This window comes from Camponotus vicinus, unplaced genomic scaffold, assembly GCF_025532165.1.
Source record: "Camponotus vicinus isolate PSW18456_S1 unplaced genomic scaffold, iyCamVici1.0 SCAF_2, whole genome shotgun sequence".
NCBI classification, from domain to species: domain Eukaryota; kingdom Metazoa; phylum Arthropoda; class Insecta; order Hymenoptera; family Formicidae; genus Camponotus; species Camponotus vicinus.
This window is the reverse complement of record NW_028141956.1, coordinates 1,235,151-1,248,870: the sequence shown is the minus strand read 5'-3', so window position 1 is coordinate 1,248,870 and position 13,720 is coordinate 1,235,151. Positions and strand designations below refer to the sequence as shown.

The 13,720-nt window shown below is 34.9% G+C and overlaps 1 protein-coding gene across 3 annotated transcripts in view; it reads left to right on the top strand.

The window, feature by feature from the left end:
* The window catches only part of LOC145967459 (kin of IRRE-like protein 1), a 372,081-nt gene that overhangs the window by 319,766 nt on the left and 38,595 nt on the right, over positions 1-13,720 (top strand). For all 3 annotated transcript variants that reach the window (XM_083092372.1, XM_083092371.1, XM_083092373.1), the window contains 2 exons: positions 582-748; positions 11,033-11,177. In XM_083092372.1, coding sequence (XP_082948498.1) covers positions 582-748; positions 11,033-11,177 — 312 coding nt within the window. The remainder of the gene's footprint in view (positions 1-581; positions 749-11,032; positions 11,178-13,720) is intronic.

The window sequence follows — 13,720 nt, the reverse complement described above, 5'->3', positions numbered from 1 at the left end:
ATTGTGTTCAAGAGAATTAAAATCAGGAAATCTTATATGTGAAAATATTAAATTAATTGTGATAATTTTAATTAATTTAAAATTATTATATAATTCGAGCGATTTATCATGCGTTTTTTCCATATTTCCGTGCGCTTATATTTACTGACCTTCATGCGTTGCGGTTTTTATATTCACATAGTCTATTCTCCAACAGGTTTAATTTATATTTATTTTGAGGAGAGACATTGAAAAGGACTCGAATTGAGTCGAAACGCGAGCGTTCGTCATGTTCGTTTAATGTATTTTGTATCTTTCTGATATTTTATTATATAATTTATTATGTATTTGTAATATTATTCTCACGCATTAATAACTGGCGTAGGTCTTAAGCCTTTTAAACGTATTTAAATTTATGATTTGATCATCAGGACCTTTTTTGTAGATTGTTTTATTATATAATACAAAGATTATATATATTTTTAAGAAATGTTTGGCTTTTCCTAAGAAATGGATTTAGCAGAATACGCTGATAAAATCGAGCTCTATATCCGCGCATAATGTAAACAGTACCCTCGGCAGTTATTTCTTTTTTTTTCTAGTGAAACCTCTAGCTGTGATCATAAGAAGACCGGGCAGAAAAGGAATCGGTAACGAGTCTCTCCTAGCGGGGAAGCGATACGACATGGAGTGCGAGACTACTGGTTCAAGGCCACCCGCGGTGATAACCTGGTACAAGGGCCGGAGAAGACAGCTGAAGCACACGACGGTAAGGGAAAGAAATAAGAAAAAGTAACACAGCACTGATCCTCAAGCTAGAAGTAGCCGCTCCTTATCCCTCTCATGGTTTACCGCGTGGCGCGTCCCGTATCTTTTATCTCACGATCCGCACAAAAGCCACCTCCTCTCTCTTCCGTCTCTCTTTCTTCCGGGACCTGTCGCTTTCATTTTTGTTCCGGCACTTTCGTAAAACACCTAGAATACACAGCCGTGGACTCGCGCGCTTCGGGTAATCCCAAAGGCGCGAACTTTATCTCTCGGCTATACGTGCTTCGATTAATCAGGACTTATTTGCTAATAGCATCGCTTATTTTAACGCGATTCGATTTGTACGTAATTCCCGTGGCGCGCAGAGACACGTAATTAACGGGTGAGCTGCGCTTATTATCCTCGAGTCGGGTCATCGTCGTTAATTAATCGCCGGCCAGGAGTTTAAAAAAAGAGACCGGCAGCCCGGATATAACGCGATGGCGCGTTATCCAGATTTCGTTGAGTTGTTTCCAACTTTCATTTATAAAGCTTAGGAAATGTGTGTCTTTTAACTGTATTTTCTCGCAAATTTTCTCGGAAATTTGTACAAACGGATTCGTTGCGAGCTCTTCCCGCGCTATAAAAAGTCTATCGATTGAATTGGAAATTGCATGAATTCGAGATTTCAATTAGTCGAACACGTATTATTTTTACACTCAATGCCTCGGAGAAATTTTGACGAGAGTTCTACAAATTGTTCCTTGTCATTCACAATAATAGCTCAATAGTTGTATATATGTGTATGGATGTCTGCGGAAGGACTATTATCTCAAGAGAGGTCTATCGTTTATAAGAATCGAGAAATTCTTTCGGCGTAATAGTTGAGATGACACTTTCGTTTATACGCGGCGTTTCTCTCCTTGAAAAAAATTGGCACTTATTCACGCCAATTAAAATCCTTGCATTCGAATCGGATTGAATAACGAGACCAATTGATGTTTGAAAAATAAAATCCGACTCGTTTCCTCAGATAGCGATACAGGATATATCCTAATATAATAGCGAGAGTCAAGTCAATTTTCCAATGACACTTTTGTGAGTTACGTGCCGGTTTCGAGCTTGTTCAAAATGAGACGTTGAACGAGCGCGGGGAGGGACGCGGGGGATAAAAAGGTCGAAACGCCCCAGGGAACCGATAACTACACCCCTCGGTAGCGAATCTTTCCCCTGGGAGAGATTCTCGCGAGGGAAGCACAGTCATAAGACCTCGGGCGGACCAGGACAAAGAAGAAGGATATAGAAAGCGAAAGAGAGGAAAAGAAAGAAAGAGAGAGAGAGAGGGGCAGGTACAAATAAAGAATCGGCACTCTCTCTCCGAACGGATTGGATTCGCCCGAGCTCGAGTCACATCCGATTGTGATAGCGGGTTGAAAGCGAATCGAAAGGGAGGTTGAAAGCGGTGATAGCGTCGACGGGTAGCGGAGATCGGAACTTTCGAGACGTGCCGATTGAATTAAGCAGCCACACCTGTCGACTCCAGATATTTTCATTGGTGGCATGCTAATTGCCAATTAAGCTGTACCGATTCATGGTTTCCGCCCGCAATTCCAGCTTCGAATCTGCTTTACATTTCTCTCTTCTAGTCGGGGATAGTCGCGCGCCAAGACTATCGAAGGATGATGTCCGCTCATCGCGTTTAACTAAATGAATGAAAGCAAGTTGCGGACTGCGAATGCTTTGAATGATAACGCGACGAGCGTTGATAGTAAAAATTACAACAATTATAATTTTAATAATCGTGGAACATTGTAACATGTAAAAGAAATAACGATATTTTTATTCGATTAATATATTAAATATGTATTATCTTTTACAAAGGAATATTGTGTGCAATTATTCAAATATTTTGCTGCACAAACAAATGCATAATCAAATAATAAAACAAATGCACAATTTACCATTTTTATAATAATCAAAATATCTTAATGTTATTATATTCCAGCTTTACAATAAATAAATAAATTGTAAAGAGGAATGTATTTTTCATGTAATTTTTACTGTAAAATTTCCTCCATATATCCGCGCGCGACATGATATATAATGTCTGTTATAAATATCAAAAAATTCAAATCATATTTACATCACTTCACACGTCAATAATCTTTCGTTCGCGACATAGTTTTTTATATTAAAATATATGATTAATTTTTTTTTCAAAAAGACGCCGGATGTTTGCATTTCAGGATTCTTCATTTCTTTTTCGAAAAGAGAATGTTATGTTATATATTATATTTTAGAGAGGAATGTGTGTGCCGGAAATTTGTTGTATAATAGCGAGTTACGTAATACTCGTCAAAATATTACGATACTAAAAGCCCTTTCCGCTCGACGCGATCGTTACAAGAACGGACGCGAATCAGCGCGAAAATCTGCCGCCGGGAATATTCGACAACATTATCCGATAATGTACGTATCGTCAAGAACGCATTACTGGCTTTCTGGAGTACATATCTGCTAAACTATATCTGAACGAGAGCAGGGAGACGAGGAACTCGCTCCGCGGGGAATCGCCATTTATTAATCATGACGTAATGAATGAAACGTCAAATCGACGGGAAAGATATGTCATGTGTAATTATGAAAATTAAATTGCTTCCATAAACCGCTGCATTGCGGGCCGGAGGTCATATATTGATTAATTATATAATGCTGATGTATAATTATATGGGAAATGAAACTCTCCCTTTGGTCTGGTGGTATAATATTAGATCATATCTTGCTTTGACCGTCCCGTTAAATTTTAAGGTCCATAAGTCCATATCACGATGCTGCACGCGCGATGTCGGTTCTATCGACATTTCCTTTAAAATATGAAATGTCGTAGAATATAGGTCGTTCCATTCATCTCAGCTTATATCTCGCCTCGCTTGTATCAATAAGAATATCTAACATTTTATTCGAGATGATCTTGATATTTTTAAAATAAAATCACAAAGTTGTGCGTGATGCGGCTTCCTTGAAATGCAGAACAAATTTCACTCGAGTAATCTGGTGTATTGCGGAAACACCGAATAAAGGCCATTTAAAATTCCGATCTCGTTAAATCGAACAACGCGAATATATTCACACCTTTTTCATCTTTTATTAAGGGACTTGTCCTTCCGTTTCTGCAAATATCTTACAGAGATGCGGGTTTATAGTAATCGCGCGATCTTCTTCGATGCAATTTCCATGCGCGACAAAGTTCATCATCGACTCGGACTCAAATGGAGATGCCTCGATCACGTCGGACGTTGCGAAACTTTATATGTCGGGATGCCGCTCGAATCACGATAGTTGAGTATGTACGGAGTAAGAGGGGATCCCGTGAGGCCTCGCATTATTGATAATCCGGAATCGGCGTTGCAACTTCCGGTTGCAACTTGGTCTTTAAGAGAGAGAGAGAGAGAGAGAGTGCGCGCGCTTTGGAGTTGGCGTTGTCTCCCGGCGTTGTGACACGCGGTCCTAATTAATTTCACGTAGTTCATTAACAACCTCCGGCCGCAATGTTCAACGACGTTTTGGCGTCTCCGTTCCGTATCGCGAGCGTGCTTATTCCCCAAACGAAAACTCCGTTACTGGTTACCGTCTACTTAGGAATCTAAAGTAAGGAAGTAACTAACGTACTCTCTCTTCTCTCTCTCTCTCTCTCTTTATTATTCTTGCCGCGCAATAATTTAATTAAGTATCTTACTTTTTCGCAATAGGACGAAATGACAATTTTTTTCATCGTAATAAGAATTCTTCTTATTTAGTAATTATATCCTTGTCAGACGCGAAACTATGAGTGTGATCGATTGCTACTCGGCAAAAATTTTTATCCAATCGCATCGACGCACCGTTTACATATTTTTCCTTCATTTTTTCCCCGCAGATATTATTTAATAATTCCACCTTCGATTCATTTTGACGTAACGTGAGAAATTGTCTTGGAGATTGCGTCGTTCATTTTCGTCTATTATTTTAAAATATACCTTTTTCCTCTAGTTTCCTCTGAACTCTTTCCACATGAGAGATACGAGCGGTATAATTTACAATACAAGCACTGAACAGCTCTCACGTTTCTTTGTTTCTGTATGAAAAATAAGCGAAACCTCGCGCTCGGAATCCGCGCTGCTTAGAAAAGATTTTTGCCGCGTCGACGGGAGCTTGGAGCTTTTTCGAGGGGACGAATTTCCGACAGATGTTACCTCGGTTGCTTACGCGCTCGCTGTCCCTGCGGGACCTAATATAACTGAAATTAACCATGGGTTGCGGCGCGTCGGATCAGATTTTTCTCTCATTGTTTTTTTATCATTCCGTTTTCGCTCGCCACGTTGCGCCACGTAATTATACCGTGTGAGAGCATTCGAAACTCGATCCTCTCTTTTCCTCCCTCTTTCCGTCCGCAAAATTATTATTTTTTAAATTATATTTATCCGTCTGTCCAATGAACGCGGAACAAAGAAGAGCGCATGTTGCAGTAGTATTCTTTTAATTCTTTTCGATTCTGGCGTATATTCTAATGAACTTTTTAATTAATCAATGTTGTGATATATTTTTGAAAGAGAAAATAATATATCGGATATATTCTTATAATGCTTTTTATTTTTAAATCTGTTATTGCGATATATCATTATTAGATCTGTACAATATAATATGTAGCATACAATGCAATATGTAAGTTATTTTATTTTTTATTCGTGTACGTGTATTTTTGAGATTCATTTTTTAAAATACACTACGTGTTAAATTATACATGAGATTTTGTTTGAAACATTATCGTCAGTTATATATCATATAAAGTATAGGCTTTATAGTTATATAATAAAAAAAAACACAAACTGACAAAAGATTTAAATGGATAAAAAATTTTGAAATTGTTGATAATTCAAATAAAAAAATCAAAAAGTTTTCATATGAAAGCAGTCATTTGTTCTAATTAAATTAAATATAGATGATAAATTCTTATTTGATATCAAGCGAGAATTTTAAATATGTACCAAATTTTTATCGAACATAAAAAAATTGAATTTTTATCGATTCAAATATAGTTTGCATCTATAATATTGGTATCCTGCGTTATGAATAAAAAAACTTTATTAAAAATTCAAATTATGGCTATTGCCGTATGGTAGATATTAAATTAAGAGAAACGTCTCGCACACATACATACACAATGTTGAATATATAAACACAAATTGCGCAGCTATTGAAATTATGGGCTTTGCTATAAATATTCAAACTGTTTTCTGAGAGAGAAATAGAGATAAAAAAAGGAGATAGATAGATTTCATATTTGACGGTTCATGTACTTGTCAGGATGATGGAAAGTGAGGCGAGATAGGCGTGTTTAAATTTGCAAGAGACAAAATACTCGAATTAAAAATGTATTTTCCAAATTTCATGTTTTTTAGCATTTTACAAAAGACAGCTATCACAAAAAAATTGATATTTTCAGTCAACTTTTAAATATTATCCACACAAATTTACATGCAGTCAAATGAGTGTTATTAATAAGACATCTAAAAAATTGTATCTTCTTGTGAGATTATATAATAGATTAAGACAATGCGAAATGAGGACACCAAATTATATCGTCAGTATGTATTATATTATGAAAGAAATCTCATATCTACTTATACAAATGATATTCATAAAACATTATAATATGATAATTCAACGTCCACAAAAGAATAATATTCTTCTAAGGATTTTCTTTACAAAAATGATTGATTATTTGAGAAGTTTGTTATTTAGATTTCTCATTGAATATTATCTCAACAATTTAAATAATAGTTCTTCATCGGATCTTCAGCGAATCGCGGATAATATATAATATCTAGTAACAGCAGTTTTAGAAAAAGTAGTGCAGATCAAAAAGTAACCAAGAAAATTCTCTTCAGGTTACCTTTTCACGTTTTTAAATGATAATTATCAACGATGATCACTAAAAAAAGGTGACAATAAATATTTAATATCATTCAAAAACGAAAATTCGTTGTATTACAATGAGACAAATTCTCACTATAATGCAAATATATTAAAAAATAACATCAAATTTGCAACAATGCATTCAAATTCGTTGGCAAATTACTATAAACGCTTTGCTTTACTGTAATAATTATCATTTATACACGATACTGAGAAAGAGAGAGAGATAATATGTATTATTAGTCTCGATCGATTGTGGATAATTGAAGAAAATTTGCATTTAGCATTTGAATTTCAATTTAAAATTAACATTTGAATAGAATCTATTCGAAATATCTTTCGATAATTCTTGCAAATAATATTTTACTTATATGTCGACCTAAATAATTACATTAGAAAGAAAATATTTAGGACGTTTCTTTCTGTTAAATTATTTAATAATACAATGATTTTGGATATAATAATTTATTTCATGTATTATTAGTTTTAATAACTTATTTTTTTATGAACATTTCTGAAAAAGAATTTATGTCACTACAAGTGTGATGACATAATTTTGTAATATATTAATGAGAACTTTTCGCAATCATCATTACATTTCGATATGGTTCTTAGAATCTCATAATATGCCTTCTAAGGAAACGCTATTTGTCATTCTTTACATATTCATGTACAATGTGCATAATGTGCATAATTGCATACATGCACATCTGTATGCATAATTGCATACATTAATAGATACACAGAATATCTCTTGTGATACATTCACTATGATTAAGTACAAACAAACGATAATGATGATAATGGTAATGGGTATAATTAGGCGATCTGGCTGTCTTTTCCAATTGATCGTCAACTATCCATATTGTCGTCATAACTCTTTGAACATACAATATATAGTAATTTTTTTATCATCACTATGGCTTGTCGACTTTTTGAACATACAAAGATCTGTGAAAATAATAATCGAAATTAAATTTTCTCAATTTTTTTCGTTTTTATGTGTGAAAATACGATGTAATGAAGATATTTAGAATTGTCTTATTTCGACACTCGTTAACGGCTGTATTTTCAGTCTTTTGTGTCTCTTTCTTTATATTATTGTCTGCTATATTGTAACAGCTTGTTTTGTCATTTTATTTCTCTCTAGCCTTCTCTCTTCATTTTGTAGCACCTTCATTATCATTTGCTTGTGAAGCGCGATTGCACGTTTCTCTGCAATGTATAAAACGTGATTATTTGTATGTTTTATAAAAAAAAGAGAACAATATTTCACGCAACGATACTTTGATATAATACGTTTTCTCAGAAATATCTTCTCAAGTTCGTATTAATTGGGTTTCAAGCTTCTCTTTTTCCGTCATCAATTCTCGCTCGAGTTCTCTCTTTCTTTTGTATAATTTCTTCCATTCTTTACTATATTTACACTTGATATGCAATCGCAAAATGTTGATCTTTTTGGCTGTACAGAATTTCGAAATCTTGCACGATAGATTTTTATTTCGTTTGCATTTTGTTCAATTGACGTTTATCAGTCCAGTTAGAATACGAAAATTTGCAAATTTTCAATGATATTGTATTTTTTTATATTTAGATTTCATTCCTTAATCAACAATAATTCTATGAAATAATAATTTATTTCGTGTACAACGAAATTATTTAATGAAGTTTTCAAATTATAGTTTTCTATTTTCTTTTAATTGTCTAATTCGATACTTATATATTAAGATGCATCGAAAATTTTTCAATTCTTGACAAAAATTTGTAGTACTTTTATGAATATCATATGCAGCCAACTGAGCGTCCGTCTGGAATTCGATGATTCCTTCGCCGATGCTTTGATTTTTACCGTCAATAAAAACTATCACGCGCCTGATTTTACCGGTTGATACATCAAACGCTTTTTGGAGCAGTTCGTTAGGTATCCAAGAGCTGAAGATTAAAGTTTCTACTCTAATCGCGCGTGAAAATCGAAATGTATTGAATGAGCTATTTTTGTATCATGTTACTCACATTTTGCTTTTTTTACATTTACTGCACAATCTTAGAGTAAATACAGCAAAAAATCACTAGTAATGACAATACAGTTTGTATATAAATTATTAAAAATTTTTCTGCAGTCGATTAATTTGTTTCAAACGGGATAATTATTATAATCTTGTATAAAAAACATGTAATTATTGTCTAATTATTATTTATATGTAACTTTTTCGCGACCATTTTTCTACATTTATATGTAACTTTTTCTACCATTTCGGCAATAACGTAAACTGTTCACTCGCAGCTCACATCTCGTAACTTGTCCTATTTCCTTAATAGTATCCGTATTTCTTCCTCTGTTGCATCTTGCCAAGTTTCCGATACGCAAACAAACTTTGCCGAGAAAATTTTTCTTATCTGTCACCTGTGGCTTCAGTTGAACTATGCGTTGGTCTGTCAATAGCATTAAAAAGTATCCATCATTTTTTAATGTATAAATTTAATTAGTAGTTGTATTTTGCCGAAAAAAAAAATCATTCCAGGAATATATGGCATTTTATTCATTTTTATTCGTGTTTTTCCGTCTATTTATCTTTTTCTGACTCTCGTTTATGTCAGCGCGAAAAATTATATATTTGGTGCGACATATTCTTTTAAACATATCTTTAATTATAGTCTAGATAAATATCATAATTAAATTGCTTTAATATAAAAATTTTATAAAACAATGCATTAAATATATACAATTTTATCTCGCTCAGTTACACATACATATAAAATTTATTATTATTTGTAAACTAAGTCTAAATTTGCTTCACTTTGCTTCACTTAACTTATATATTTAATTCGTGATGCAATAATGAAAAATAAGAAAAAATTTTACGTAAACATAAATCATAATAAACATAAATGAAATTAAAATTAAAGCTATTTTTTTGTAAACTGTATTATTGAAGCAAGACCTAATGAAATTTTATTCATAACAACATAAATATAATTTCTTTTTAGTAGTTTTTATTTAAAGTATATAATGGAACTCGAAGGATGAGATTTTTATTGAAATGACAAGAATGCAGGTTGTGTAAATACTATATGAAGCATATTATCATGATTATTAAATGTTAATATCGCGCAGCAGAACATGACGTTGTAAAGAGTTAAGGTACGAAACAACTAGATGCAAGGAAAAGACGATAATACAATGATTAGTATTTATCGACATTGTCGATAGCATTACATATTCATAGAGTTAGGAAATTTGGCCTATATATAATAGTTATACGATTAGCATAATGAATAAAACGCGAAGCGACTAACAGAGACAGGTTGGGTTTTGTCAAACTAAACACAAACTTGAGTGAGTTAACGCAAATAACAGAGATTCTAGAGACGCAAATGATTGAATGGGAGCAGCCGTAGCAGCGAATTGGATGCTTTGTATTCAGATGCTAAGTACAAAATTAAATATTAAAATCAAGTCACTTATCAGACCGTAATGATGATAAATAATGAATATCAAAACGCAATTAACGTAATTACGAATAAAAGCAATCATTTTGAGATTTTTGTTCTTTATTTCAATAATCGGGATAAATTATAATTCAACAGTTATTTTACCGCTAAAGATTTGGTTAATGACATAAGCTTTTATTAAAAGTGTACAATAAAAATGAAAAATATATTTTTTTTTACTGAGAGAAGAGTCAATGTTACAAAAATATTAATCAATTCATATCGCGCGTGAAGCTGATCGAAACGACTCATCTCCATCTCTCGCTTCCGCATCACGTTGAGCTGTGCGATGTGAATAACTTTCCGTCGTGAGAAATTGCGAAACGCATTTTCAAGAGATCGTCTCGGGCGGTGCATTCCTAGTTCCTTAATAGAATATAGCAGTTGCCAACTAGGACTTCCGCCTGAGCGAAAACGCACATACTCCATGCTAACGCGTGTGCTAATTCAACGTCGACTATCTCGAGTCGAAGCCTCTCGCATAAGTGTTCCGACCTCAACTGTTTGAATTTGTTGTTTGCATTGATTGGCAAACAAAGAGTTTCGCAAGCAGATACACAATGGGAATGATAGGACAGATGCAACGGATGAATAACGGCTTGAGAAAGGAAATTTCTCAAAATTGACTAATTTTTTTTAGTGTTTAATTAGTTTATAATCTTTTTACATCTTGACATATCCGGATATATTATTTATTTGATTAATGTGCTCGTTTATAAGATTGATTTATGCACGAGCGATTTACAGATGCATGTCGCAAAAGTGTCGCGGTCCCCGGATCGCGCGATTTATGGAGCGAACAAATCGACGTAATAGATAAGAAAGATAATTTCACGATTTCATCTGGTACGGTCCGCAGGAGGAAAGATCGGAGAATCAAACCGTCAGCACGGTGGAGTTCGAGCCGGGTGTGGAGGATCATGGGAAATCTATCACCTGCCGGGCGGAGAATCCAAACGTGACCGGACTCTACGTCGAGAAGTCCTGGAAGATCGACGTCGTGTGTGAGTACACGTTACATTTTTCCTTAACGTTCCAATTTCTCGCGGACCGTAAACTCGCTCACGACTGACAGATCGCGAAACTGATCGCGGTAAATCGAATACGACAACATGACGAATGGTACGTTACGGTGTTTATCGATCGCCAATCGTTCTCACTCTCTTTTTCGGCTTTATCCGTTTCTGCAGACTCGCGCGCATATAACGCGCGTCGTAAAAGAGAAAGGAAAGGAAAAAAAATTGCCCGATAAACACCATCTTCTCATCTTCATTCGAATCCCGCCGAATCGGCCGATTTTACGAGCATCTTTTCATCCGCGTACATTTCCGTACATGCTTTTCCTTTTGTATCCCAGAAGGCGCGCTTCTCCCCCTTTTTACAACGTCAATAAAAGGATCTCCGTGAGATTCCCCATAAATTAGAATCGAAATCCAATCGTCAGAACTCTCGATCTCGAGATTGTCATAAAAGGAAACTGTACACGAAAAAAAACAAACACAAAGTAACAGTTGACAAGAGTAAATGGAATCATTAATGTGTTTTGACTATAAATTTGTCCGTGATTATTAGCCGTGTTTAGTATCTATATTCTCAACCAGGTACCTTTCGATTATGAAATTCGACATCATTTTTCTTCTAGTTCCTTCCCGCAATTTCCGTGATCTTGGAATCGCTAAATGCGACGTTCGTTCCAACGCATTTGATTATTATGACCGAAGCGGAAATGCTTTCTTCGCGATGAGCACGTAACCGCGATGTAGAAGGAAAATGATGAGCGCGGTTTTGCACTTGTGTGCAAGTGTGTCGAGCGAGACATCGCGCCCCGTCAATTTTACCGGACGTCTGTGAAATTTATCACGCACAGCCACGCTCATCCGGCCTCGTAAAACTTTACGTTCGACTTATATCGAGAGTTATGACACGCTTCTCGGCGCATATTAACCCTCGAATAGCGAACGATGTGACAGCCACGCGCGCAGCGGATCTCGGGTCAATCTTGGCTCCCGGAGCAAAAAATTTTCTTTATACATATTTTATAATAAAATTTTATATTGGGTTTCACAATTCTGTATTATATATTTTTTTTATCGAGAAATGTATGTAATAATTTTAAACAAATATTTTTTAAATAAAAATAAACGGTATATTTTTTTGTAATTTTATACACATGAAATATTTCTTTCCATTATTGCAAGAATTTTATAAAACTGTTTGAAGATCCGCCGGCGAAATATTAAAATGAAACGAGACATCCGAGAAATTGAAAGAATAATTAATTAAATCTATAATATTGTATCTCATCTATCGCTTTGAAAATCATCAACGCGAACATTTCACATTTGACCACATTTAGTCCGAGATAATGCGAATTATATGTTTCGGAAATTATTTTACATCGCTTCGCTAAATCTATCTCGGTGCAACGCGATCGACGATGATATTTAACAAGCATTTTAAATTTCATACAAGTCGTAAAAAGCTCGTTTTTGCCTTTATTGTATAGTTTGGAAGAAGCAATAATAACGAACGCTTTTACTGTCGTGCTATCATCATGCGGGCATAAGGCAGACTTTATACGCGCAAACGGGTCCTTTTGAATCGCAAACAAACCGTCACAAACCGTCGCTCACGCTCGTGATAAAACGGTTTAAACGTTCAACACATTGCTCGACAACGTAATCTCGAAAGTTTTCGCGCACGAACATCATCCGTCTTTAATCTACGCTGGGGAAATCTCTTGTAGCATCTCTAATGTTGTAGTAGATTAATAGCGTCTTAATGTTTACAAATGTTGAATTATAATATACCAATTTATCGCGAAAAAAAGAGTTAACTAAATAAAGAATTTAGCGCAGTTACCCATAATCCATTTTTTCTTAAAAAGTTGAGCAAAAATTAATTTGAATTTTTATTATATATTTAACACAAATTTATCTGTCCTAATGATTAATCTTAAATTTAATTTCCTCGGTTTTACAATTATTTCTCGGATGTTCTTCTCTCTCAAAATGAATTAGCAATGCAGGCACAGTGAATCGAATGTTTTTAAAGAAAACAATTGTACGCTGGCACGATGCAAATTTATATTCGCAAACGCGCACAGAGAGGACTGAGCTTTGATAGAATAAAGACCGACTCTCTCATCTCGATTTGCGCAAGACAACCGTGTATCATCGTATGTTCATTTTAATTGTATAATGCGTATAAATAATGGGAAAAAGCGAGAGCTACGCGCGCTTGGATATTTTTTTCAATTTTGCACAGGCGCGTTACTTCGACAGCGATAAATTTCTCGATTCCGGTACTGTTTATCGTTCGTTCGTTTCTCATCTGTCCGGTCGCACCTGCACGTCCGGCAAAAATATAGTCGGCAAAACCCTGGGAAACGTACGTAAGGAGAGCGCGAGCGCGGGATTCGCGAAACGAGAAAAACTGCAGAATACGGGAAATGATGTCGTGTCACGTATTCGATTACGTTGACCGTTCCACGAGATTCGAAATTGCGCCACTTACCTAAGACGTAGACTGTCGACCCCTCGTCATC